At 42.0% G+C, this 24,055-nt stretch overlaps 1 protein-coding gene across 1 annotated transcript in view; it reads right to left on the reverse strand.

Annotated features, from left to right (window-relative positions):
• Ptprb (protein tyrosine phosphatase receptor type B) overlaps nucleotides 1–24,055 on the reverse strand; it is a 102,785-nt gene that overhangs the window by 61,882 nt on the left and 16,848 nt on the right. Inside the window, 1 exon segment of the mRNA XM_059245799.1 lies at nucleotides 12,145–12,418. Coding sequence (XP_059101782.1) covers nucleotides 12,145–12,418 — 274 coding nt within the window.

Genomic DNA, 24,055 nt, shown 5'->3' on the forward strand with positions numbered 1-24,055 from the left:
AACAATTAGCAATCCTGCATAGTTCTTGGCCCTGAACGTCAGAAGGAGATAGTGGGGGGCAATTTATAAGTCAGGCCATTTGTTTGAGTGGCATAGCTTTACAGACCTCAGCTTTATCCACCTCCTGATGGGCTGCATTTTGTTCATGACATCAAGAATTATAGGCATACTCATAAGAGTGCAATTAAAAGATGATGCCCATTTGCCAATAACACAACTCCAACAAGTAAGCTAACCTCATTCTATACTCAAATGTCATCTGGGGCCAGACAGTTCCTAAGACTATCATATGGGTGATACAGCTTATGAAACTCCATACCTTCCTGTTTTATGCTATTATTTATATGAATTCATCATTCAGTAAAAATTAAATATGACACTGATATACCAATAATTATTAAAAATACAAAGAGTAACTGACAAGCAAATTGTCTCAGAGAGAGGGCCCAGAGCACAGGTGAGCTTTGAAAACAAGCACACCTCACACTGTGTTTTCAACCCCTGTGTTCACCCGTAGATTCTAGTTCTAACACTCGGTGACTTTGAATCTGGCTCTATGGCTTGGTGGTTCTATACTTGGGCAATTTGTGATGCTCAAAGTTAGCTGTCTGTATGGGTCCTATTACACACTGATAATCTGCCACAGAACCAGTGACGTAGAGTCCTAGAGAGCATGGACTTTGGGATTAGATAGAGCTGCATCCAGATCTTGACTCTATTGCATAGCATTTAAGTGACACTGTGAGTGAGTGGTACTCCATCAAAACTTCTATCTCCCTATTTGTCTGAGTGTAATAACAACATTAATAATAATAGTAATAATAAGAAGAATAAGAAAGAATAACTACAAATATCAGAATTCCAAGGAGTTTTGAGAGCAAATCAGGTATAGAGGAGATTTTACTCAGATGCAATGGGTACTTAATACAAAATCTTATTTCTGTCTCATTTATCAAAGAAATTAACATTTTCTTCTGAATCATTGATAACAAGGAGGCAAAAGGAAAACAAAAAATTTGCAAACTAAGCTGATAGTATCTTCAATTGCTTCTGTTATTTAAAATAAAGAGTCTTGGTAAAATCTTGGAACTAATTTTCTAACTCTTAAGTTAAAATAACTTCCCCAAGACGATTTTTATTCATAGTTTTTTTTTTTAATTGAAAAACTAGAGTTGTTTTGGGGGGAGGGATGATGGGGGTAATGTTATTTAAATTTTCTATCCCACACAGCAGATGCCCTATCAAAAGGAAAGAAGGTAATTTCTCCTCACACAGGGTTTATAGTTGCCTGTCAAGAATCAGGTAGCCAACACCATGAGATTCTACTAGCCAGCAAGCCTCAAGAGCAACCCAGTAGGACCAAGCAGAAGTATTCTCGCTGAAGTAGCATTTTAAGGGCAAGGGTGACAGGGATAATTTCATTCAGTGCCAGTTCCAAAGAGATAAATCTTGTCATCTATGCCTACTACCAAGCCAGATAAAGGTAAAAGAAAATGTTATGACCGGTATAATCTCAATATATATAATCTGCAAAATAGGAGCTGTACCAAAGGGGGGAAAACAAAGAAAAAAAGAAAAAGAAAAAAAAATGAATTTTCAGGTTGCGTGCCGAGAGGTTGAACTTCAGAAATGCGGACTTCATCTAATCTCTCTGAGCCAGAAAACAAAACAGTCAACCCTTTGTACATCCGGCAGAACAAAGAAACAATGAAACTGGGAAGTGCCTGGGCTGCGAGAACCTGCCCTGGAAACAAACCCTTAAAACCCCATTTATGCTGTGATAAAGCCCAGTGCTGGCAGCGGTCCACGGCTGCTCGGCATGCTGCAGAAACTAAAGGGTTTGGAGAACTCTTTTTAATCTAAGCCCAGCAGAAACTTCACGGTATTAAAAACATTTTCGATTTCATAGGAGATATAAATCATAGGCTTCTATCTGGGGTGCAGGCTTCTTTGATGTCAATCAGTGTGTACGATATGTTTGCATGGGTATGCATGTTTGTGTGTGTGTGTGTGTGTATCTGTGTGTGTGTGTGTGTGTGTGTGTGTGTGTGTACTGGTACACAGGCATGCCATGGCATGTATGCAGAGGTTAGATCACAACCTTGGGTGCCCTTGTATTCCACCTTATTTTTGGAGACAGGCTTTCTTTGTGCCTGTCACTACACACAAGAGGCTGACTGACCCATGAGCTTCCTGGGATTATCCTTTCTCTATTTCCCAACTTGCCCTGGGAGCGCTGGGATTATAGACATGTGTGACCGTGCCTGTGCTTGTGTGTGTGGGTTCTGGGGATTTGAATCAGGTCCTCATATTTGCATAGAAAGCATTTAACACACTGAGCCATCTCCCAACCCCCAATTTTTTAAAAATAATTTATTTATTTTTATTTTGTGTGCATTGGTGTTCTGCCCGTATGCATGTCTATGTGAGGGCGTCAGATCTTGTAGTTACAGATGGTTGTTAGCTGCCATGTGGGTGCTGGGAATTGAACTCATGACCTCTGGAAGAACAGTCAGTGTTCTTAACTCCTGAGCCATTTCTCCAGTCCTCCCACCCCCAAATTTTATATGTATGTATGTATGTATGTATGTATGTATGTATGTATGTATGTATGTTGTTGTATGTTGTGGGAAGGATTTTAACATTGTTTGACAATTCATTTAAATAACCCCCAATCTGTTTTTTTCTGTTCTCAAAAGAAAAGACAAAGCTTGGCAAAATTCCTAAGGCAAAATGAATTATGTTTTCCTTAAAAAGAGAAAAAAAAGCTGCTTGGAAAGGAGAAAATTATATTTCTAATGCAAGTAATACTTAATTCCTATAATTCTTACCAGTGAGGTTACTGAAAAACATTAGTGTTTATTGATACAAGGATTTCTAGGCTTAGAATTGGAAATGATTGAGTCTATTTTAGAAATAAAGTTAAACCCAGAAGAGTGCAGCTAACCTATGCATTGGTGACAACAGGCATCTGGAACCTACATTATATCTGCGTAGGACACCATGATTTACAATGAGCCTTCTCTGCTTAGAGAAGCTTAGACACAGTGAATTAGGCTTGAGGAAGTACAACCAAACCTCTGACACCCGGTGCAAACTGTGTGTTCTTCCCAGCACGGGAAATGATGCCCTGAAGTGCATATTCAGTGTAACCACCACCAAACAGATGTTCATGGAAATGACAGGTATGTCTATAGATCTCCTCAGCTTCTAGCGTACTCAACGGGAGTAACCTATGTCTAGTTCTAGGCCCATGGAAGCTCCCTCGAACTACTGATTGATTTATCATTTTAGGAAGCCAAGCGGGAGTTTATTAAGCAGTGGTTGTAGCACAGAGCTGAGCATGAGCTTTGAGAGTTAGGCAAGAGACACATAAAACAGCAGCCAGAATCATGCCCTGGAGTGGATGTTGGCTTCTCAAGGGAGTCACCCCGTTGAGTTTTGAAGTGTTTTCCTTCTTTGTTCCTTTCCCTGGCTGTTTTAGTGCATTTACCCGAGGTCCTATCACTTTTTGCTGGACTACTGCAAGAGACGGTTAGATGTTTCCCTTACGTCAGGGCCCGTTTATCCTGTGTGTGCCTCTCCCAGCTTCCATCCGCACCCCACTGAAGCAGCAAGATCTTCATTAGCATCCACTTCAAGGCAGAGCCCAAGTTTCCTCACAGGCACTCAAGGCTTTCCTGGCTCTAGATAGTGCCCTTCTTTCTAATTGTATCTTTCTTTAGGGTCTCCCTCAAGCTCAGGAGACCTCTGGGCACCCAGAGCCAAGTTCTGGTAGCTTTACAGAAACCAGGACCGCTATTATTCTTATTTAAAAGCAGGTGGGTAGCAAGCTTGATCAATTGCAAGCAACGTTTACTTGGCATTTTATATAAACTGGAATGGACATCAATGATTCAAATAAAATAATCAGAGTTTTTTTTTTCATGGAAATTACGTGGGGGGTGTGGAATAATAATTTCAAATAATTCCTGCTACATGCTCTTGAAAACGAGAGAAAATTAGCACAGGAAAGGCATTTCCCACAGTCTCCAGCACATTCAATACATTTCTTGTGGAAAGAATTTCCTTTGTTGTTGCTGTTTAACCATAATGCCCCAGTTCTCCACCTGTGGGTCGCCACCCCTTTGGGAGGGGTGTGTGTTGAAAGATTCTTTCACAGGGGCCTGCCTAAGACTATCAGAAAACACAGACATTTACATTACTATTCACAACAGTAGCAAAATTCCAGTTATGAAAATAACAGTAGAAAATAATCTTGTGGTTGGAGGTCACCACAACATGGGGAACTGTATTAAAGGGTCGCAGCATTAGGAAAGATGTGGACCACTGCTACAGTCAGTTTTCTTGCTTACTTTAAGGATGATGCAATATATTATGTTAATGTGGAATATATAATACTGTTGTGCCAATACATCAGGTTTCTGGACATTAGATTTACATTTCATGTTAACTTCAGCCACAAGGAACCTGTACACCACTGACAACCTTGAAGGAAGTTGCAACATTTTTGACAATCATTTGCCACATCGTTAACAATGTTAGAGACTGCCGTATTATTGTGCAGATCATAGTATCAAATACTAAATATTCATTAAGTGCTGGTCAAGGCTAGCAATCTGTGAATTGGAGACATACATGAGAAGAATAAACAGAATAAAGATGAATTATCAAGGTGGCTAACTTTGGCATCACATATAGATGGGTACATCCCAACTCTGGCATTTATCACAAGGATGGTTATACGCAAGGTACTCTGTCCCCTTGTTCCTCAGTTCCTCGTCTTGACTGGAACTAGTGATATGCATTTTTTCAGAGTTGTGGTAAGATGCCATGCAGAGAGTTAAGGGTAGCCCTGGCCCATGGGGGACACTTCATAGAATGTGTGGTTGGTGTGAGTCTTACTGCATGTATTGTGTTCCACACATTTTCCCTTATTTGAAATGCTGGGAACAAACATGTCTCATATTTGGATTTTTTTTATTTTTTGAAATATTTCCATACCCATAATGAATATTGTGAGGACTGAACTCAAGTCTAAACACAACATTTGCATGTTTCATTACATCTTATGTTCCTAGTGTAAAGGTAATTTTAAATACTTGAATTCATGCAGAAAAGACAGTTTCGTGGTGTGGAATTTTCCACTTGTGACATCATGTCAGTACTCAAAACATTGCAGATTTTTGAGGACTTCAGATTTTTTTGGATAAAGATGCTTGATCTCTACAGTAATAAAGGAAATTTCAATGCTAAAATTGAAAAGCCGAGAGTAATAGCCAAGGACCATGGACGTCAGCTGTGTGCTTCATGAAGGAGACAAACGCTAAAAAATTTGGGAGGGTGCCTAGGACCTGAAGACCAGAATAAAGAGAGTGAAGTGAGAAAGAGTCTAATCTGAAGCACTGTAGAGTTCACGTCTACTGAATACAGAACCCTGTCAGGACTGAGAGCATTCCTACAGTTTACAGGGCCTGCATTCCACTCCCCACAGTGTCCTTTAGTACTTCCTGTCCCCAATTCACTGTCACCCACACCACAGTCTCCTCAGTGTTATCTAAAGTGTTGCTTGGGTGCAATATAAAGAGAAGTTCTCCAGCCACAGCTCCTGATGGGATTGCTGCTGCAAAGCTTTGTATGTAAGTAGAAATGAGTGAGCTATCATGTGATATATGCTTCTATACCCGGGCAGCTAAACAAGTAAGGATATTTTTTTTTTTCTGGTGTTGGGTAACTTAACTATATTGTTGTTGTGTGGTTTTTTTTTTTAATAAGACATATAAAGATGTAAATTGAAATATTTATAAATCAAATGAGACCACCATGGTTTGGAAATGAGATCACCGTGGTTTGGATTGTTCAAAATGATACACAAGTATATACATGAAACAAGGTTGGCCAAAAAGAGGTAATTTATCAAAGGCAGGTAATAGGTACATGCTATTTCATTATACTATTATTTTGACTTTCTTCTTTTAAAAAAAATGAAATGCATTTATTTTATGTGTATGAGTGTTTGTATGAGTATCTGCGCACTGTGTATGTGCTTAGTACTGTAGAGGCCAGAAGAGGGCGCTGCATCCCCTGGAACTGGAGTCATGGACAGTTGTGAGTCACCATATGGGTTCTGGGAATTGAACCCAGGTCCTCTAAAAGAACCACAAGGACTCTTAACTGTTGAGCCATTTCTTTATACTTTCTTACATGTTTGATATGTTCAGTGTCTTCCTCCATACTGAAGGAAGAAAACAACAACATTCAAAATGAAAATCCCCGAAAAACCTGTCCTGCTCACTTCAGCTGTATCTGGCACATTTAGGGGCAGATCTGTGCCTTAATTTCTATATATTTGTATATCCACCAGGCTTTTTTTCTCCTATGGGAAAAGAAAGTGGCCAACACTGTCTCTACATTTTATTTTCTGTAGGATCTCTAGCAAACTGCCGTATGAAAAAGGAAGGCAGAATATTTCTTTCTGTTCTTTTCTGTACTTCCTTAAAGTTGACTTGAAAGGTAATGGAACATCACGTAGAAATCTGAAGGAACCAATATCAGCTTAAAAATAATATACATTCTGTAAACAACTGTGAGACTATCAAGATGCACGAAACAGAGATCAAGTTCCAGCTCTATCATGAATGAGCTAGGTGGATTTGTGGAAATTACATTAGTTCTAAGCAAGATGAAGACCATACCCAAGCTGGAAGCAATAGTAGATTTACTGCATGAAGAATGTGACCAATCATTCCAATCTGACAATTCAAATCTCCTAACAACTCTATGAAGTAGGTATTATCATTTTCCCATCCCAACTACATAGATTAATAAGTGGCCCTGAGGCAAAGGGCAACTTTCTCGCAACATCCTGGCCAGTGAACAGTGAAGGCACCTGCCTTCAGAATTCATCTCTCAGTCATTATGCAAACTCTCCTTTCAAATGCCTGCTCCACAGCGTCTCCGTGAGATAGAGTCAAACAGTAGATACCCAAGAGGCTGAGGAGGGAGAATTGCCATGAGTTTGAGTGTAGCATGGAAGGTACATAGGGAGACCTTGCCTCAAAACACAAAAGAAATAAAAATCAAAACCGAAAAGTAATATATACATATAAATCATAAATATCTATTATGTTGATAAAATATAAATATATAAATATCTATTATATTAGTACATGCTTTCATGTATTAAATATGAAGTTTTTTGTGCATAAAAACACACAAAAAGTCTTTCTTCCTGGAAATCACAATAAAACAGTCCCAGGCATTACAGATTTAACCACACATAAGAAAGCATGGTCCCCAAATATTACTATTAATGAATGATAGAAAAGAAATGTCAATGGCTCCCAAGTTGCAGTATGTTCTGAGGCACTTTGGTTCCCCCAGCTCTATTATTTCCAAGTTCAGATTCATTTCACATAGCATGGAAATCAGAGACATTTTCATTCCAATCTGTGTAGAATTTGATGAAGAGAGAAAGTTAAAGAGAGTTTTCAGAAATAATGGCTTATATTTAAAGTTATAGTCGACTTGTAAGTTGAAGCTGTAAGCCCCCAATAACCCTAGAATGAGGCTGTATTTGAGAGGGTGGGTGTCTTTGAAGAGGTGAGTACGTTGAACTGGCATCATTAGGTTGGGCTCTTATCTAATATGACTAGTGTCCTTTTAAGAAAAGCAGAGAAGATGGACACAGCCTTGCTTGGATGGACAGATCTGTCACACTGAGAAAGTGGCCATGTGCAAGACAAAGAGAGAAGCCCATGAAGACAGAAAAACTGCAGACATTTGACCTTGGACTCTTCACCTCAAAGACTGAGGAAAATCAATTTTGTTTTTAGATTACTCAAATTTTGGTATGGCAGCCTTAGTCAATCCCGTACAATAAATAACATTTTGGAACGGAAATAATAGCTGATGCAGTAATTAAAGTGCCTAAATGGTTTTCATATAGATTAAGAAATTTGGGGCTGGAGAGATGGCTCAGTGGTTAAGAACACTGGCTGCTCTTCTGGAAGACCCACATGGCAGCTCACAACTGTCTACAACTCCAGTTCCAGGGAATCTAAGACCTTCACACAGACATTCATGTAGGCAAAACACCAACGCACATAGAAATAAAAAATAGATAGTAAATAAAAAGAAATTCACCATGTTAAGATAATTAAAATCATTTGAGGTTGGGCATATTGGACTTTTTTTTTTTTCTAGGAAGATTAATAAGTAACTGAGATTAACAGGAAATCAAATGCCTGTGAGTATTTATTCCCAGGTAAAGTTCCAACCTCGAGTTCACTGGGCTCAAGGAGATGAGATGATGGATCAGAAACTGAACACTACCTCAGACAACTTTTCAACACCAAAAGTGACAGGTCGTGCTCACAGGAAGAGCATCATTGTGACCCGATGAGAACATGACCTCTGTACATGCTCTTCCTCCTGAAAACCCCAAATCTGGAGCTCCAGGCTAAACCTAAGAAAAGCATCAGCCTTGGGCTATGGAGCAAGTTCTATCAGCCTTGGGCTATAGTGCAAAACCTCCCTCCCTCCCTCCCTCCCTCCCTCCCTCCCTCCCTCCCTCCCTCCCCCCCCCCTCTCTCTGGTATTGTGGTATTAAATATTCAAAGCTGTCTGGATTATCAGCAACAAGGAATGTCATGTGGGATACCAAATAGAATTCTGGGACAGAGAAAGGAGATGGGCACAAACAAACAAACAAACAAACAAAACTAAGGAAATGTTAATCCATTATAGGTTAATCATGCTAATCCTGGTTCATTTACTGCAACAAACACAGTAAAAATGGGGAAATCTGAGGTATCTTGGTGCTAGGTTATAACTTTTCTGTAAATCTGAAACTGACCTAAAAATCCAGCTTTTTTTTTTTTTTTTTTTTTTTTTTTTTTTTTGAGACAATGTCTCCCTGTATAGCTCTGGCTGGCTTGGAACTCAGTATGTAGATCAAGCTAGCCTCAAACTCAGAGATCCAGATGACTTTGCTTCCTGAGTTCTGGAATTAAAGACGTGCCCAGTGAATTTTGCATTTTTAGTGCTGCTGAGACAAACTAGAATTTTCACAAATCCTACAGAAGACAAACAGGGTCTAGGTATTATTTAAACACTGAGGCATCCCAGAGGCTACCACTTTGTGAACGCTGCTTTAGACTCTGAGGTTACTGTCCCTGAAGCATGCCCGCTTATTCAACATCGGGTATGGCTATTGTATTATTTCCTGGTACATCCACAACTGCACAACTGGACATTCACAACATTCTTGCTGCATTTCAGTTAATGACCAGATAAACTTAAGAATAGTCCTCTGTCTTCTCTGTGATTATAACAGCCTGGTACTCGGGAGGCAGGACAAAGTCCTCATTCAGGAAAGATGTGCAAGGCTGTGTGGCCATTGTCAATATAACCTCTCAAGCCTGCTCTAGACTACAAGTGCAGGGATCATTTTTTCTTTTCTTTGTACTATGATTTTATAAACTCATCGGTCTCTCTCCGGCCTTGTTCCCCTTGCTAGCCCACACAGCGAATACTTGCTAAACTAAATTTGAGTCCACAGTTTCCAAATCTCATTTGAAATCTCGAATAGATGCTTACTATTACTGAAATACAACTTACTTAATTTTTTTTTAAGTCCAGGTCTACATAAAACAAAATACTTAACTATTTTGGACTATCAGTAAAACCCATACCCAAAAATCACACCAGATCATGTAAGCAACAGTCTGATCTCCATTCATGAGTGACTCTTGCTTTTGTTCTAATTCATCCTAGACCAATAAGATTGGTAAAAGGCAGCAAAAAACACACATTTTGAATGACGTCTTTTGTTTGTTTAAAGCTTTTTCTGACTCGATATTATATTAGTTGGCATTGCTTTAGTAATAGTAAAATATGATTTATGGACCTCATCACTACGGCTTAACAATCAATACTGAGGAATAATAGTCCTTTTTTCTTAACAAAAATGAAAACTTACATTTGAAATTTAGAAAGTACTACATATAAATGAATGTATAAATAAACAACTAACCCCCCCCCAAAAAAAACCAGTATTTTAAAATCCTAATTCCAATTTTCATATTTGAATGAAATCTTTATTTTAAAGGCAGGGAGAGTTCTGAGAAAGATCACATCGTCATAGAAATAAGGGTGGGACACCATCTGTGATTTTCATCGTCCGTATTTATCCCGAGGCTCAGGAAATGTATGGTGAAAAGTACATCCTTAGGAAAAAGAATGAGTCTGGGCGTAGCTCAGTGGCAGAGTGCTTGCCTAGTGTGGAGTAAGCCCTGGGTTCCGTCCCTAGCATGGTAAAACAACACACAGAAGCCTTTTATTCGATACCACCCATATGATGTGAATATTTCTTATGTTTCACCAAACACCTCTAGACTTGAAGTATCTCCCTGTGTAACAACTCAAGGCTTGTTTTTTATGTTACTGACATCTACAGGGAACCTTTTCCGTGATCTTTTTTTTTTTTCTTCCAAAAAGTAAATCCTTGGATTGAATAACCGTCTCCAAGCTCCTTAAGGCTTATGTGTTCCCCAAAAGCTTCTGAAAATGCAGCCACTTTAAAAATTTGCTCTGCCCCACTGAACACACACACTGTTGGTGAGACCCTTTCCAGTGCAACAGTTACATCTGGATGTTCTAGGTTCAACACTCTATGATTGTAGTAATATGAGTATCCACAGAACCATCTTTGACTTCCAAGAAACCGACCATGTCATGGCTGAAAATGCAGCTACTTTAAAAATTCGCTCTGCCCCACTGAACACACACACACTGTTGGTGAGGCCCTTTCCAGTGCAACTGTTACATCTGGATGTTCTAGGTTCAACACTCTATGATTGTAGTAATGTGAGTACCCACACAACCGTCTTTGACTTCCAAGAAACCGACCATGTCATGGCTGAAAATGCAGCTGCTTTCACTTCTGGGAGAATCTCTAATTCTGTAGTTGATTTCTCTGTCTCTCTGTCTCTCTGTCTCTCTGTCTCTCTCTGGTTCCATGCAAATATAAGCATATTCTTAACAAGTTGTTTGTCTTTTCAAATTAAGGTTCCTTCAGCCCTTAAGAATCACCTCTATGTTTCATCTGTCGTATGATGTAAGTGGGCATTATGACTTGAAAAAGAAAACTATGAAAGGATTAATATTTCATTAATATTTCAGGGGCCCAGTGAGATTTCCCAACCCCGCTCGCACTTCCCGTCTGACAGGTGGCCTTCAAAGAGCTGTGGCCAAAGACATCATCTTTGTACTGGCAGAAATGAGGAAGAGTCCTAAAGACAATCCATTTCTCTATCTAACTTTCAGAAGTTTTCTCTTTGATTTAAACTTCTGGTTGGAGGAAGCCTTCATCGTTGTGTGGAACAGAGATGGCAAAGACCAAGGAACTGGGGAATTTTCGGCACCCTCACAGGCTAAGGCTCCAGTGAGGTAAATGCCTGTGGCAGCCTCTGCCGGTGGGAACAGCTTGGGCTTGAAGCACCATCCAGCCTCTCATTTCACAGAATAAGAGAGTGGAGGCAAGAGAGACAGACTTAGCATCCACACATGGAAGGAGGTGCTGGGAAACCATTGGTTCGAAGTTCAGAGTGGCCAAAGAATGTTCTCTACTGTTGTGTACCTCAAGACACAGAAGACCACTTTTGCACCCTCGTTTCAAGGGACTTTTCCAACTTTCCTTATGAGTAGTACTATTTTATTCCTGAAGATTTTATGTCCTGGTTCACATCCTATAAACGCAACCAAGCATATCCTTAATCATCACAACTCCATTATTTATTATCAAAACAATTACTTAAGATGATTCTGGTGCCTGGCAATTTAACATGATGGAAGCTCAGACCACATCAATTAGACAACTCCCTCTGCCCACTTCCTCCCCTTCCAGGGGCCGTTTAGTCAGCTCCAAGAGTCAAGCAAGCTGCTCTGACCAGGTCACAGCCAAATAGAACTCCTGGTCCAGTATCTTCACACACACACACACACACACACACACACACACACACACACACACACACACACTTTTTAAATGCCTAGAGATCAAATGAAAGCCCCAGTATGAAAAGGCAAGGCTCAGCTTAGAGTGGCTTGGCTATCCCATTACACCTGTCACACTTTCTTTACCTGTCTGTAAGACCAGGGCTCTCTCTTCTCCATCCAGAGAGACAATCTTGAAGTTGTAGAGGGTTCCTGCTTGTAAATCCTCGGGGTTACATCCATAGGTGACGTTGTCTATCCGAATGGGGTGGCACCACGCGGGCCCTGAGGTATCACTGTTGTAGATGAGGCTAAAGTTACAGGGTGACCCCAAAGTCCTCCACTGGATAGACGCTGACAAGCTTGAGACCTTGGATTCCAACAGTGTGAAGTTACATCTCTCTAGCTCTGCCAGTCCAGCCTGCAAAAGGACCAGAGAGCACAGATTAAGCTCACAGTCTGTACTGCCTAGAGGCATATATCCACCTCCCCGAGTCACCTGTCCTCACCCCTGGCGCCCAGCCTCGGTTGTCCACTCATCCTCCAACCCAGGAAAGGGCTCAGAGGGGAAGTGGATGGCAGGCAACTTTCATCCTAGGTGCTCCACCTCCCCCAGAAGCATCTGGAGACCGAAGGTTGCTTTCTTGACAGCAGGTTGAGCTGTCAGTTTGGTAGATGGCAGAATTTCGGGAAAGGATGACTCTCCTACATAGAAACGTGAGATTTCTGTTCCTTTCCACCTAGCAGTGCAGCCCCGGAGGCTGAGAAGAGGATGGACTTGGTTCTTAGCAGGGAGGATCAGAGCATCATCCCCAACCCCTGCCTGCCCGCTCACCTGCAGGAGGCTCAGCGTGATCCACAAGGCCAGTGCGGCTCCATGGTTCAGCATCTCGCTGGGAGGACAGCCAGGCTACCTCGGGTACCACTTGTTGCGCGCTCAGCGCGCCCCGCGGGCGCAGCGCGCTTCCCTGGGAGCCGGCGATGCGCTGGGGCTGCGGCAGCGGCTGCTTCTGCTGCCGCCCAGGGCGGGCTGCGGACGCGACAGGCGGCGGGGACCCGCGGCGCGCGGCCCTTCCCACGCTGCCATTCTGACCCGTGCTGCCTCGCCCCCAAGCCCCGTCCGGGACTTCCGCAATCAAAAGGCAATTTCCTTGTCTCCCGGCAAAGGAACAATGCTCCGGGAGAGGGAGGGAGCCCTGAGGAGCCAACGCCTGAGGCTGCCAAGGGGGCCTGAGGCCAGCCAAGCTGCCCCCCTGCCTCTGCTGCCGCCTCCTCCGCCAAGGGTCCCTTCCGGGGCCGCGGGGCTCTGCCTTCTCTTCCTCCTGGACTTTCACTTTTTCCTTCTCAGTGGTCCTCAACTCTGTCATCATAGCCTTAAGCGGTGCTTGCGCCCTCTCACTTTTCAGCCCCCCTCCCTTCTCCACACCCAGCGCCCCCCTCCCCATCTTCCTTCCTATCTTTCTCATCTGCTTTCTCCAGGGCCTCTTTTCCCAGGCTTAAACTTGACCGGAGCACATTTCCCTGGGTCGCCCACACTCTTTCCTGAGGCCTTTTATTAGAGGGCTTTTTAGCCCTTCTCACCTCGAAACACTCATTTGTCACTGTCCACATCCTTTTGACATCAGCCGGAGAAAAGACCCTCAAACAGCCCAGCCCGCCCGTTATCAACACGACCTTCATTTCTCCGTCCAGTCTCTCAGTTTGCTTGCACAGGTCTGTGGGCTCCCTAAATCTTAGGGAAATACCGTGAACTGACAACAATATAATCGTCAGCAACATGTTCAAGCCCCCAGCAAGCAGTGTCGCCACTGACCATCCAATCGAAGGTCCTGTCATCCCCACCAGACAGAAGAAAGGAGTATCAGCTTCGTTCAGTGGGAAACACTCCCGTAACTCAGCTTCCCACACCTTCCAAAGAAGTAGGCGGGGTGTTTCCCACACCAACTGTCAGCACGACTGTCCTATAACCTGAAGAAATGTGTGTCTCAAAGTAGGTTCGAGAAAAACTCTATCTAAAAAGCCAAAGTACTTAATGGTACACAGGTGATAACAGTGAAGCCTTGTAGCCAGTTTTATATGGTTTCAAGGTTCTGAGGTGCTTAAAAGGAGATATGACCCCACTGAAGCGACTAAGGTAAGGCCAAATCCTGTTCGGATTCCATCTTGGGTTTACTTTAGTTCTTAGCCCCCTACACTCCCTCCCTACCACGGTCAGGCCTGCCTTGGCAATACATTTGACATTTCCACGCCTCGACTATGGTTTCAGATGTATTAGCCAAAATAATTGCCAAGTTATGTTTAAAATGACTATTATGTTCTGGCAGAAATGAACATTTTAAGATTTTCTGACCCTGTTCTGACTTTGATGTATCTTTGTGGGTTTTGTCTTTGAAAATGACTGAGCTGGGCCACCAAGAGACTTCCAGGGTCGTGAGCCCGCTCTTGGTCTGGCCATTAATAAAAGACTCAAAAGTCTTAATTGGCTTAATCAGCATTGTTGTCAATAACTGTCTCTCATGGACCATTGCACCACATTTCAAATCACTGAGGGATTAGGACACCCACTCCCGCACATATATTACAGAGTGGATAAACTTAGGTTGTCGGCTACTTATGTCTCCTGTACTCACTTGGAAGGAAAGTAGAAAACTTGAAGAAAGTGACAATTACTTTAGTTCTTCTAGAAGATATGCTTGTCAATATTTCTCCATGAAAAACTGCGTTTGTTCCCTTCCAGAGACTTCAGGGCTTATAGAGGTAGACACATACAGGTCTGAAATCTATCACCCTTGAAAGTCAGCAGGCACTCACCAAGCATCGAGCTCCTGTGTGCTTTGGGAAAATGCAGCGTGTCTTGTTTCTTCACCCAGGGTGCTTGTCTCCCTAAATACATTTTCATTCTCCGTATTTTCTGCCCAGCATTCTCCACAGCCGGGCAGACCTTTCTGTCTCATCACCCATAGCCTACTTCTCTCCTCCATTAGCCCGGTGCTTCATTACAAGCACCAACCACCTTGAGTCTTGAGCGAAGTTTCTCAGCTCATTCCTCTTAGCCTTTTCTTACCTTTCTGTATTCAGAGAACTAGGCTACCTCAGTCAAAGAAGAACAATGTTCTAAAGGCGTCGCACAGAGAACTATGATACAATCACAAATGTAAAAGCAACTTGGCAAACCTCATTTGAACAAGTGTTAGCTTGTTTAGCAACAGGTGCATCCAAATCAGTTTCTCTTATTGTTTTTATTTTCGGTTCTCTTGTAAATTTACTCATTGCATAGGCTCCACTTGCTAATTCCTGATGTTTATGCTTTTCTTCATCATCGTTTCCAATTGGTTTTTTTGATTTAAAGTCTTCCCACTTAAATATATTAAATATTCACTGTCCCCTGGAAATCTTCAATAAATCCTATCTTTCCCAAGCACACACACACACACACACACACACACACACACACACACACACACAAACACACACTTGCACACACACATTCACTAACATGCTGCATCTTTTTTGATCAAGCTTTTTAATATATCTGATAATCCTTCCTTATGACTCAGATGAGTATACCTGAAGACATTTGAAAAGGAGCAAATAGGGACTGTGAGAAAAACCTTCCCAACATTACTGCTTAGATGCTTCCAAATTAACAGAAACCCAGCTAAGAGTGCTCCCAAGAACCTGCCAAAAGTGCTCCCAGGAACCTGACAAGAGTGCTCCCAGGAACCTGACAAGAGTGCTCCCAGGAACCTGACAAGAGTGCTCCTAGGACCAGGAATTTGGAAAATAAGAAATCCTGTTTTTAAATCCATTTTTGAGTTATCAATGATGAACATGTCTATTCAGAATAATTGAGTTTAAGTCATTTTTAATATCCTCAACATAGTTGAAGAATCATATCAGTACATGATGGGAAGGACCAGTAGTTATAAACATTTCTTTTCCAAAGGTATATACATTTGGACTTTCAATTTTATCATTATTTTACCGTTATCATCTCAAGGCTGACCACAGAGCTTCCAATACTTTGTGGGTTCTAAGTAGCCTATAAAAATTAGTGTGTATTGAGAGACAATAGTTTCGACTTAAACTTGGACTCTTACTGACTGTATTTTTCCTTTTGAAATAACAAATACAGGGGCTGCAGAAGTAGCTAAGTAGTTAAGATCACTTGTGGCTTTTTTTAGAGGACCTGGGTTCAGTTCCTGGAGCCCACATGGTAATCACAACTATCCTTAACTGCACTTCTAGGGGATCTGATGCTTTTCTGACCTCATGGGCACCAGGCAGGCATGCATGTGGTGCATGTGATATAACTGCAGACAAAACACTCACACGCATATAAAATAAACAAATAAAAAATTTAAAAAGTGGAACCACAGCTGCAGTGTTAATACGCAACTCTGCAAATGTGGCTACAGGTTCCAGGAGCACAGGATCACGTGCCCAAGGTCACCTTTTGGATGGAGACTGTTTGAAACTCTGTGCAAAGTATAAATATGTTGACTCGTTTCTCATTTGCTCTCTTTGTTTGGAATTCCTCAACTGCTTGTGAGCCCATTTTTTCCTATAATGTGACCCTGCATTTACTTTTAGAAGTCATTGCATTCCAGGAATGGGGATCAGTCATTCTGTCCTGTGACAGTGGCTTAACCTTTTCTCCTTGCCATCAGGAAACCTTTCCCAGACTCCACAGGAAGGGTGTGGCTGCTTCTGACTAGACAGTTGTCTTCTAAAAATGGTGATAAAAAGTCCACAGTAGCAATCGTGTTTGAGTTAACACAGTCATTGCTTACAAGCTCACAGCTAAGGCATAGATCTTTTTATATTATGAACACCGACGCTGAGTTCATCAGTCACCAGGGGCAAGAACCACTGTTTGGGAATGGTAACTTTATTTCTTTGTATGTTTTTCATACTTATTTGCTTATTGCAAAGAGCAACTTAAAGATGTAAGTAAATAACTTAGTGTATAGGGCAAGGTGTACAAGGTCCTGAGCATGGGATTGTCCATCCCCTTCAGGTCGGGAGCACGTCACACTTGGGAGCATAGGTATGTGCTCCTTCTCACCTTCCTGGAAGCCCTCAACCTCAGGCACTTGGTTTTTATAGATATTACATGAAGTAGGGCTGATTGAATCATTGGCCACTGGTAATGAACTCAATCTTCAGCCCTTTTCTTCCTCTATGAGACCCTTCCAAGCATCCATCAATTCTCCCAGTCTCTTCACTCCTATTAAGTGTTTATCAGTGGTGCCTCTAAAAATCACATCCATAAAGGCTCAGGTGTGGTTGAAAAGCATTGCTTGACCTGTATCTACTTGGAGCTGTTTCAGGGACCTAAGTTGAATATTTTATTATTCAAATGACATAAGAAATTGCAAGGATTATAGGAACCATGTACCAGGAGCCACAGATTTAAAAAGCCCAATGTGCAGAATGTTCCTCTGGACTTTAAGTCCCAATAAGCCCATCTGTGATCTAGTGTTTATTCTTTTACATCTGTTTTGACCACAATGGCTGGGGTAGAGTTGGGGTGTACCTTTTGCATCCCCAAAATCTCAGTTGCCTCATGATGGAGTTAGCTGTGTGGTGGCTCCACCTTCACATATTTTGGTTTGAGTATGGCACAAGGTCTCCTCATCTTTCTTTCCTTATCCCAGGGTAAGGCCATTCCCCAGGGAAATTCAGACCCAGCCAGGGATGGCCACTGCTTCAATTCTACCTGGAACACCTTCACTCCTCGGCTCTCTCACCAGTTTCTTGTCCACACATCAAGCAAGGGTGTTATGAGTTTGGGCACAGCACACTGAGCACACCACCATTATATTTTGTCTTCTCTAACCAGTAACTTTTTCTAAGCATTCCACCAGCAGGGTTTACACTCACATGGGAATGTGCCTGCTGGATGGTGCCTATGATATCATCTGGTGTCTCAATAGGAAGAAGGTGAGCTACTGTAGACTAGGGACTGACCAGGGTGTGAAACAGAAACTTCTGCGGTAGAGAGGAAGCGAAGTGAATTGGAAAAATTAATGCAAGCAAACCTCCCATGAGAGACTGAAAGGCCACGGACCTCACCCAGGACCTTCATTACCTGGCTCTGCCTTGTTGTCTATCTGCTGCTCGCTTCCTCTCTTCAGGTGCGTGCTTTCCCTCTCCAAACATGACTAAGCACCTGCTCAGAGCCAGGCTCTGGTTTATGTTTTGAAGATTCCTCCTCCACATCAGACATCATAAGGAAGACATGCCTTTCATACTTCCCCCCTCATAACCCACTTGTTTAATTCAGAGCAATAATGTGTGGCGATAATCTAGTTATGTATTTGAGTACTGTCTGTGTCTTTGGTCCTTTGAGAAATTCTTTTCGGGTGGAGTTTTGCTTTCTCTTTCTGCACAGGGTTCAGAATACAGTAGAAGCTCAGCAAATATTTTCTGAGAGAATGACTGGGTCTGTGTGGCTGCTCAGTAAATGCTGTTAGGTGAGTGAATTCTCTAACACGCTCTTGCAAGTATGGCCTTGATGCATGTTTTAAATGCTGTGCTGAATGAGAAAAGGAGGAATGGGAGGGGGGTGGAACATACAGGGAGGAAGAAAACATGGGAGGGAGAAAGAATAAAACAGGGAGAGATTGATTTTGAAGGAAAGAAGGGAAAAGTGGGAAGAGATAAGAGGGAGAACAAAAAAATGAAAGAAAGGGAAGGAAGAGGAGGATGTGATGAGGAGGAGGGAAAGGAAATGGAATAGGAGACGAGGAAGAAGAGGGAGAGGAAGAAGATGAGGAGGAGACACGCTCTTAGAGGACAGTGTAGCATCAGCGATGAGCTGAGAACTTGCTAGAAATTTGTATTATAGGGCCTGACCTAGAAGGACCTAGAGGAATCAGTAACAAAGGGGGTGAAGGAAACAGTTTGTGTTTTAACAAATAGTCTGTGCTAGTCAGTGGGGAAGAGTTATTCAGACTCAAGTTCAGATTGCTCCCTGATAAACCTTCAACCAAAATTTTATTATTAGGCGAGTTAATTTTAACTCGCCCTTCTTCTTGATGCCTCTCCAATTCCACTGATTTCTCTGTTTCCAAGATGTGTCACAGACTATTTAGAGGGTCTTGAACAGTTTAGAATTCATAAATTAGTTAATTTTATAATAAATATCATGCCTGTCTTGATATTTATAGTGCTTCATGAAAAATTCAGCGTGGATGTTGCAGGAAAAAGACTTGGAAACACAACTTAATTTGACACCAAATGTTAGGCATAAGACCAGCCTGATGCCATTCCTTCTAGGAAGAATTTATTTTTTTCTAGTACTGGGTATTAGACCCAGGGGTTTGCACATGCTCAACAAATGCTCTGCTTCCGATTTTTATTCTAACTCTGTACTTACTTTTCTTCAAAAAAAATTTTTTTTTTTCATCAGAGGCTTGCCAAGTTGCCCTTGCTAGCCTTGAACTTGCTCCATACCTCAGGAAGGCTTTGAATTTACATCCTTTTGCTCTGGCTTCTGAGTGGAGTAGATGAGCTTATATGGACCTGCTCACCAAGTCTGTAGAAGTGTGTGTGTGTGTGTGTGTGTGTGTGTATTTAAATTTATTCTTTAAGAATTTCATACATGTATTCAATATATTGTGATCAATGCTGCCTTCCATCTCTCCCTAGATTCTCTCCTAATTTCATGCCCTCTTTCATTTTTAAAGCAATAACCATCGAATCCAATTACTGCTACCCTTATATTCATGGTCGTGAAGCCATCTATAGGTGGGCATGTACAACCTATCAGTGTGGCCATCCCCCAGAGAAAAGTGACTTTCTTTTCCACCAACAGCCATCAGTTGTCAACAACTCCTCAACTAGATGTGAGCCTTGTGAGCTCCCCAACAACCCTTGCTGGGATTTTTAAAAAATTTTTAATTATTTACATACATTACATCCCAACCACTGTTTTCTCGACTTCCCCTCTACCAGTGCTTGACACCCAAACCCAAATCCACCCCTCTTCTGCTTGCCTTCCAAAAAAAAAAAAAAAAAAAAAAGAGCCGGGCGGTGGTGGCACACGCCTTTAATCCCAGCACTCGGGAGGCAGAGCCAGGCGGATCTCTATGAGTTCGAGGCCAGCCTGGGCTACCAAGTGAGTTCCAGGAAAGGCGCAAAGCTACACAGAGAAACCCTGTCTCGAAAAACCAAAAAAAAAAAAAAAAAAAGGAGGCCTCTCAGGGCAATAAACTGAACACAGCATAAACAACTTACAATAAGACTAGGCACATATCCTCATATCAAGGCTGGATGAGGTGACCTGTTAGGAGGAAAAGGGTCCTAGGTGCAGGTCAAAGAGTCAGAGACATCCCCAACTCCTGCTGTTAGGGATCCCACAAAAATATAACTGTGCAACCATAATGTTTGTCATGCTGGGATTTTGATTGCCTTCCTCTTGTACAGGTAACCATGACTCCTTAAAAGTATTTTTTTGTTATTCAAATCTCAATGTCTTTATTTATTTAGAGACAGGGCATCATGAAAACATGGTCTTGATCTGTCTCTGTAGCTGAGGATGACTTTGAACTCCTGATCCTCTTGCCTATACCATCTGAGTGCTAGTGTTACAGGCATGCACAACCATGCCAAGTTAATGTGGTCCTTAAAATATAAGTCAGGGCCTCGCTTAGGCTATGCAAATGCTCTACCTAGGAAACTACAATAATTTTTAAAAGAGAGTATTGCAACCAGGCAGATGTGTCAACTACAACCAACCACAAGATAGCAAGTACTTTTCTGTTCTTCACTGTATTGCCTCAATAGAAAATGGTAAAAACAACACAATTTTAACCTGCAGCAAATGTCACGAGTTTCAAAAAAGAAGCACGAAAATAGAAGAAAGCATAATTTTGATGAGCAGTTATTTTTAAGAAGTCATGACCATCCTGTTCTGTATCTAGAGATACAATTTGGAGTACTTAAAGAAATCTTTCTGGATAAACTTCCTAGATCACGAGTCTCCAGGAAATAACAAAAACATTTGGAGGACAGTTTTAGGGATGGAAAGAGAAGGCATGTACTACATGCACAGTGCCATTCCCAGCTCAGGGCCAGAAATGTTAGGACTTATAATTGTTAATAGTAAAATAATATTCTACAAGGAACATTAAGATAAACCATGGGAATTGAATACCCAGTAATACTAAGAATAATGGAGTCCGCAGATGAGAATATCTTTCTGAGAATGTTCAAATGACAATAAATTCACACTGCATTTCTATCTTGTATCCAAACAAAGCTGTTCAGTAGATCAGCGTGAGAGGCATTTAACAGCTACTCAGACTGGTGGCCATGCCATGATTTTCTACATCCTGGAAGGGAGGAGGAGGGAATAGTTATCAGTAGGTTCTTCAACACATCTTTAAGGGTTTAAGGTGTCTTAGGGTTTCCATTGCTGCTACAAAACACCATGACCAAAAAGCAAGTTGGAGAGGAAAGGGTTTATTTGGCTTGTATTTCCACATTTACTGTACACCACTGAAGGAAGTCAGGACAGAAACTCAAACAGGGCACGAACCTGGAGTCAAGAGCTGATGCAAAGGCCATGGAGGGAAGCTGCTTATTGCCTTGCTTCTCCTGGCTTGCTCAGCCTGCTTCCTTATAGAACCCATGACCATGGGCCTTCCCCATTGATCACTAACTGAGAAAATACCTTACAGCTGGGTCTCATGGAGGCATTTCCTCAACTGAGGCTCCTTCCTCTCTGATGACTCCAGCTTATGCCAAGTTGACATGCAAAACTAGCCAGTACGCTTGGTATTTATTTTCTACACTAATTTCTTATCCTTTTTGTTCTTTTTTTTTTTTTTTTTTTTTTTTTAAGCTGGGAGGAAATAGACTTTGGGTAGCTTTCATCCTAGCACTGTAGCCAAAGGTAGTCACATGATTTACAAACAGCAGTGACTCTAAGGGAACCGCTTCCTCAAGCTCCAGGCTTCTGCTGCATCTTTACCAACACCACAGCTGCTACCACCCACCCCAAGAGATGAGTCTGCTCACATTAAGGCAAGTCAGGGTTTCAATGCTTCCCACAGGGCAGTCAGTATGTGCATGACTTCTAGGTAGAAAGGCTTCAGGAGTTAGACTGTGATACTCACAAAATCTATTCACCCAATCCTTGACAGTAGATAAACTGTCATAAGATAACTGGGCATAAGGTAAGATTGGTTTTAAAAGAAAAGGTAAAATGGGCCTAGAGAGATGGCTCATCAGTTAGAGTACCTGTTGCTCTTGCAGAAGACTTGATGGTTCTGTTCTATCACCCACATGATGGTTCATGACCATTGATAACCCTAGTTCTTGGAGATATGATGCCCTCTTCAGGCCTCTGGGTACCAGGCATGCATGTGCACATACACACATGCACACAAAACACTCAGACATATAAAATAAATAAACAAATGTAAAACAATTGAAAAAAAGCTAAACAAACAAAGCCTTTCGCTTTTTTAGAGGCTTACGGTGGGAAACCAAAGGCATATTTTTAATATTCTGTGGGTCACATTGTTTCCCTATGAGTTCTCTAGATGCCACAAGGGAGAGATGTTGTTCAAATTCCTAAAATGGTCTTATAATGAAAACCCTGGACCAGATATTGGGGTAAATGCTGAAAGATCAGAGAGACAAAGGAAGAAGCCACCACTTACCTCTAGCACTATTCAGCATGAAAAGCTTTCCTCAGCTGAAAGACTTTAGTTCCTGTCTCCTCACACCTTATATGACTTTCTCTGCCCACACATCATTTCCTGTCTCAATTTTCCTGGTACTGGGATTAAAGGTGTGTGTCAACACTGCCTGGCTCAGTTTCTCTCCTAGACTGAGTTAATCTCATGTAGTCCAGGGTGGCTTTGAACTCACAGAGATCCAGATGGATCTCTGCCTCCTGAGTGCTAGGATTAAAGGTGTGTGTGCTACCACTGCCTGACCTCTATATTTAACCTAGTGGCTTGTTCTGTTTTCTGATCTTCAGTCAAGTTTATTAGGGTACACAATATATCACCACAGAGAGGCTTATAATTTGGTTAACCTGGGTGACCTTTGGCATTTACAACATGATCTTAACATTGCTTTAAAAATCAAAATAAGACGCTGGGCGGTGGTGGCGCATGCCTTTAATCCCAGCACTTGGGAGGTGGGAGGTGGAAGGCAGGCGGAACTCTGTGAGTTCGAGGCCAGCCTGGTCTCCAAAGCAAGTTCCAGGAAAGGCACAAAGCTACACAGAGAAACCCTGCCTCCAAAAACCAAAACCAAAAAATCAAAATAAGAAGGCAAATACTGAGAAAAATCACATCTTTTCCTTGTTAAAAAAAAAAAAACAACAAAAACCTCTTGATTTTGACTCAAAAAAATCAAAAGACAGAAGCACAGTGGTCCTACATTCTGCCTGTTTCTTGGTTATCTCTAATTCAACATGTCTTCCTGACCCCACCCTTCTCTCCTGGGTGAGACAGACTCGGAGAATCCCCGAGACCCCTGAGGGCTGGTCTGACAGTGATGAAGGCAGAAGATCAAAAGACCTTATCATGTTTTCCACAAATGTAATGTTAAAACTATCAGCCAGATTATAGAGCCCTTGAAGGAAGGAGCCCTGTTCCTCATCACCCTCTCCACATCCCCAGGTCATGGCGACCGGATCTCAGTCATATATTGACAGACTAAACCTTTATACTCTTCCACTAAATGAGGGCGTGGCTAAGAATTTTGTGTGAATCTCACACAAAATAACATTCTCATTCATCTCAGTGCAGAATCAGAACTCTCACCACCACAGAATCTGGTACCTAGCCCCCAAGCCTTAGAAGAAGTGGCATCCATGCCTTAGCCATTGTTCTGGAGGAATAGACACCCGGTGAGGATTAGTGCTTCTCAGTAATGAAGAGACACTCCTGAAATTCCTACTTGTGACACCAAGATCAGAAACCCCAGCAAAGTATGCACGTGCTGAATTCTGTCCATAGCTCTGCTTTCTTTCTCCCTCACACCCCCAATCCCAGAGAGAGAAGAGCACACAGGTAGCCCACAGGCACAC

This window comes from Peromyscus eremicus, chromosome 18 (assembly GCF_949786415.1).
Source record: "Peromyscus eremicus chromosome 18, PerEre_H2_v1, whole genome shotgun sequence".
In the NCBI taxonomy this organism is placed as follows: domain Eukaryota; kingdom Metazoa; phylum Chordata; class Mammalia; order Rodentia; family Cricetidae; genus Peromyscus; species Peromyscus eremicus.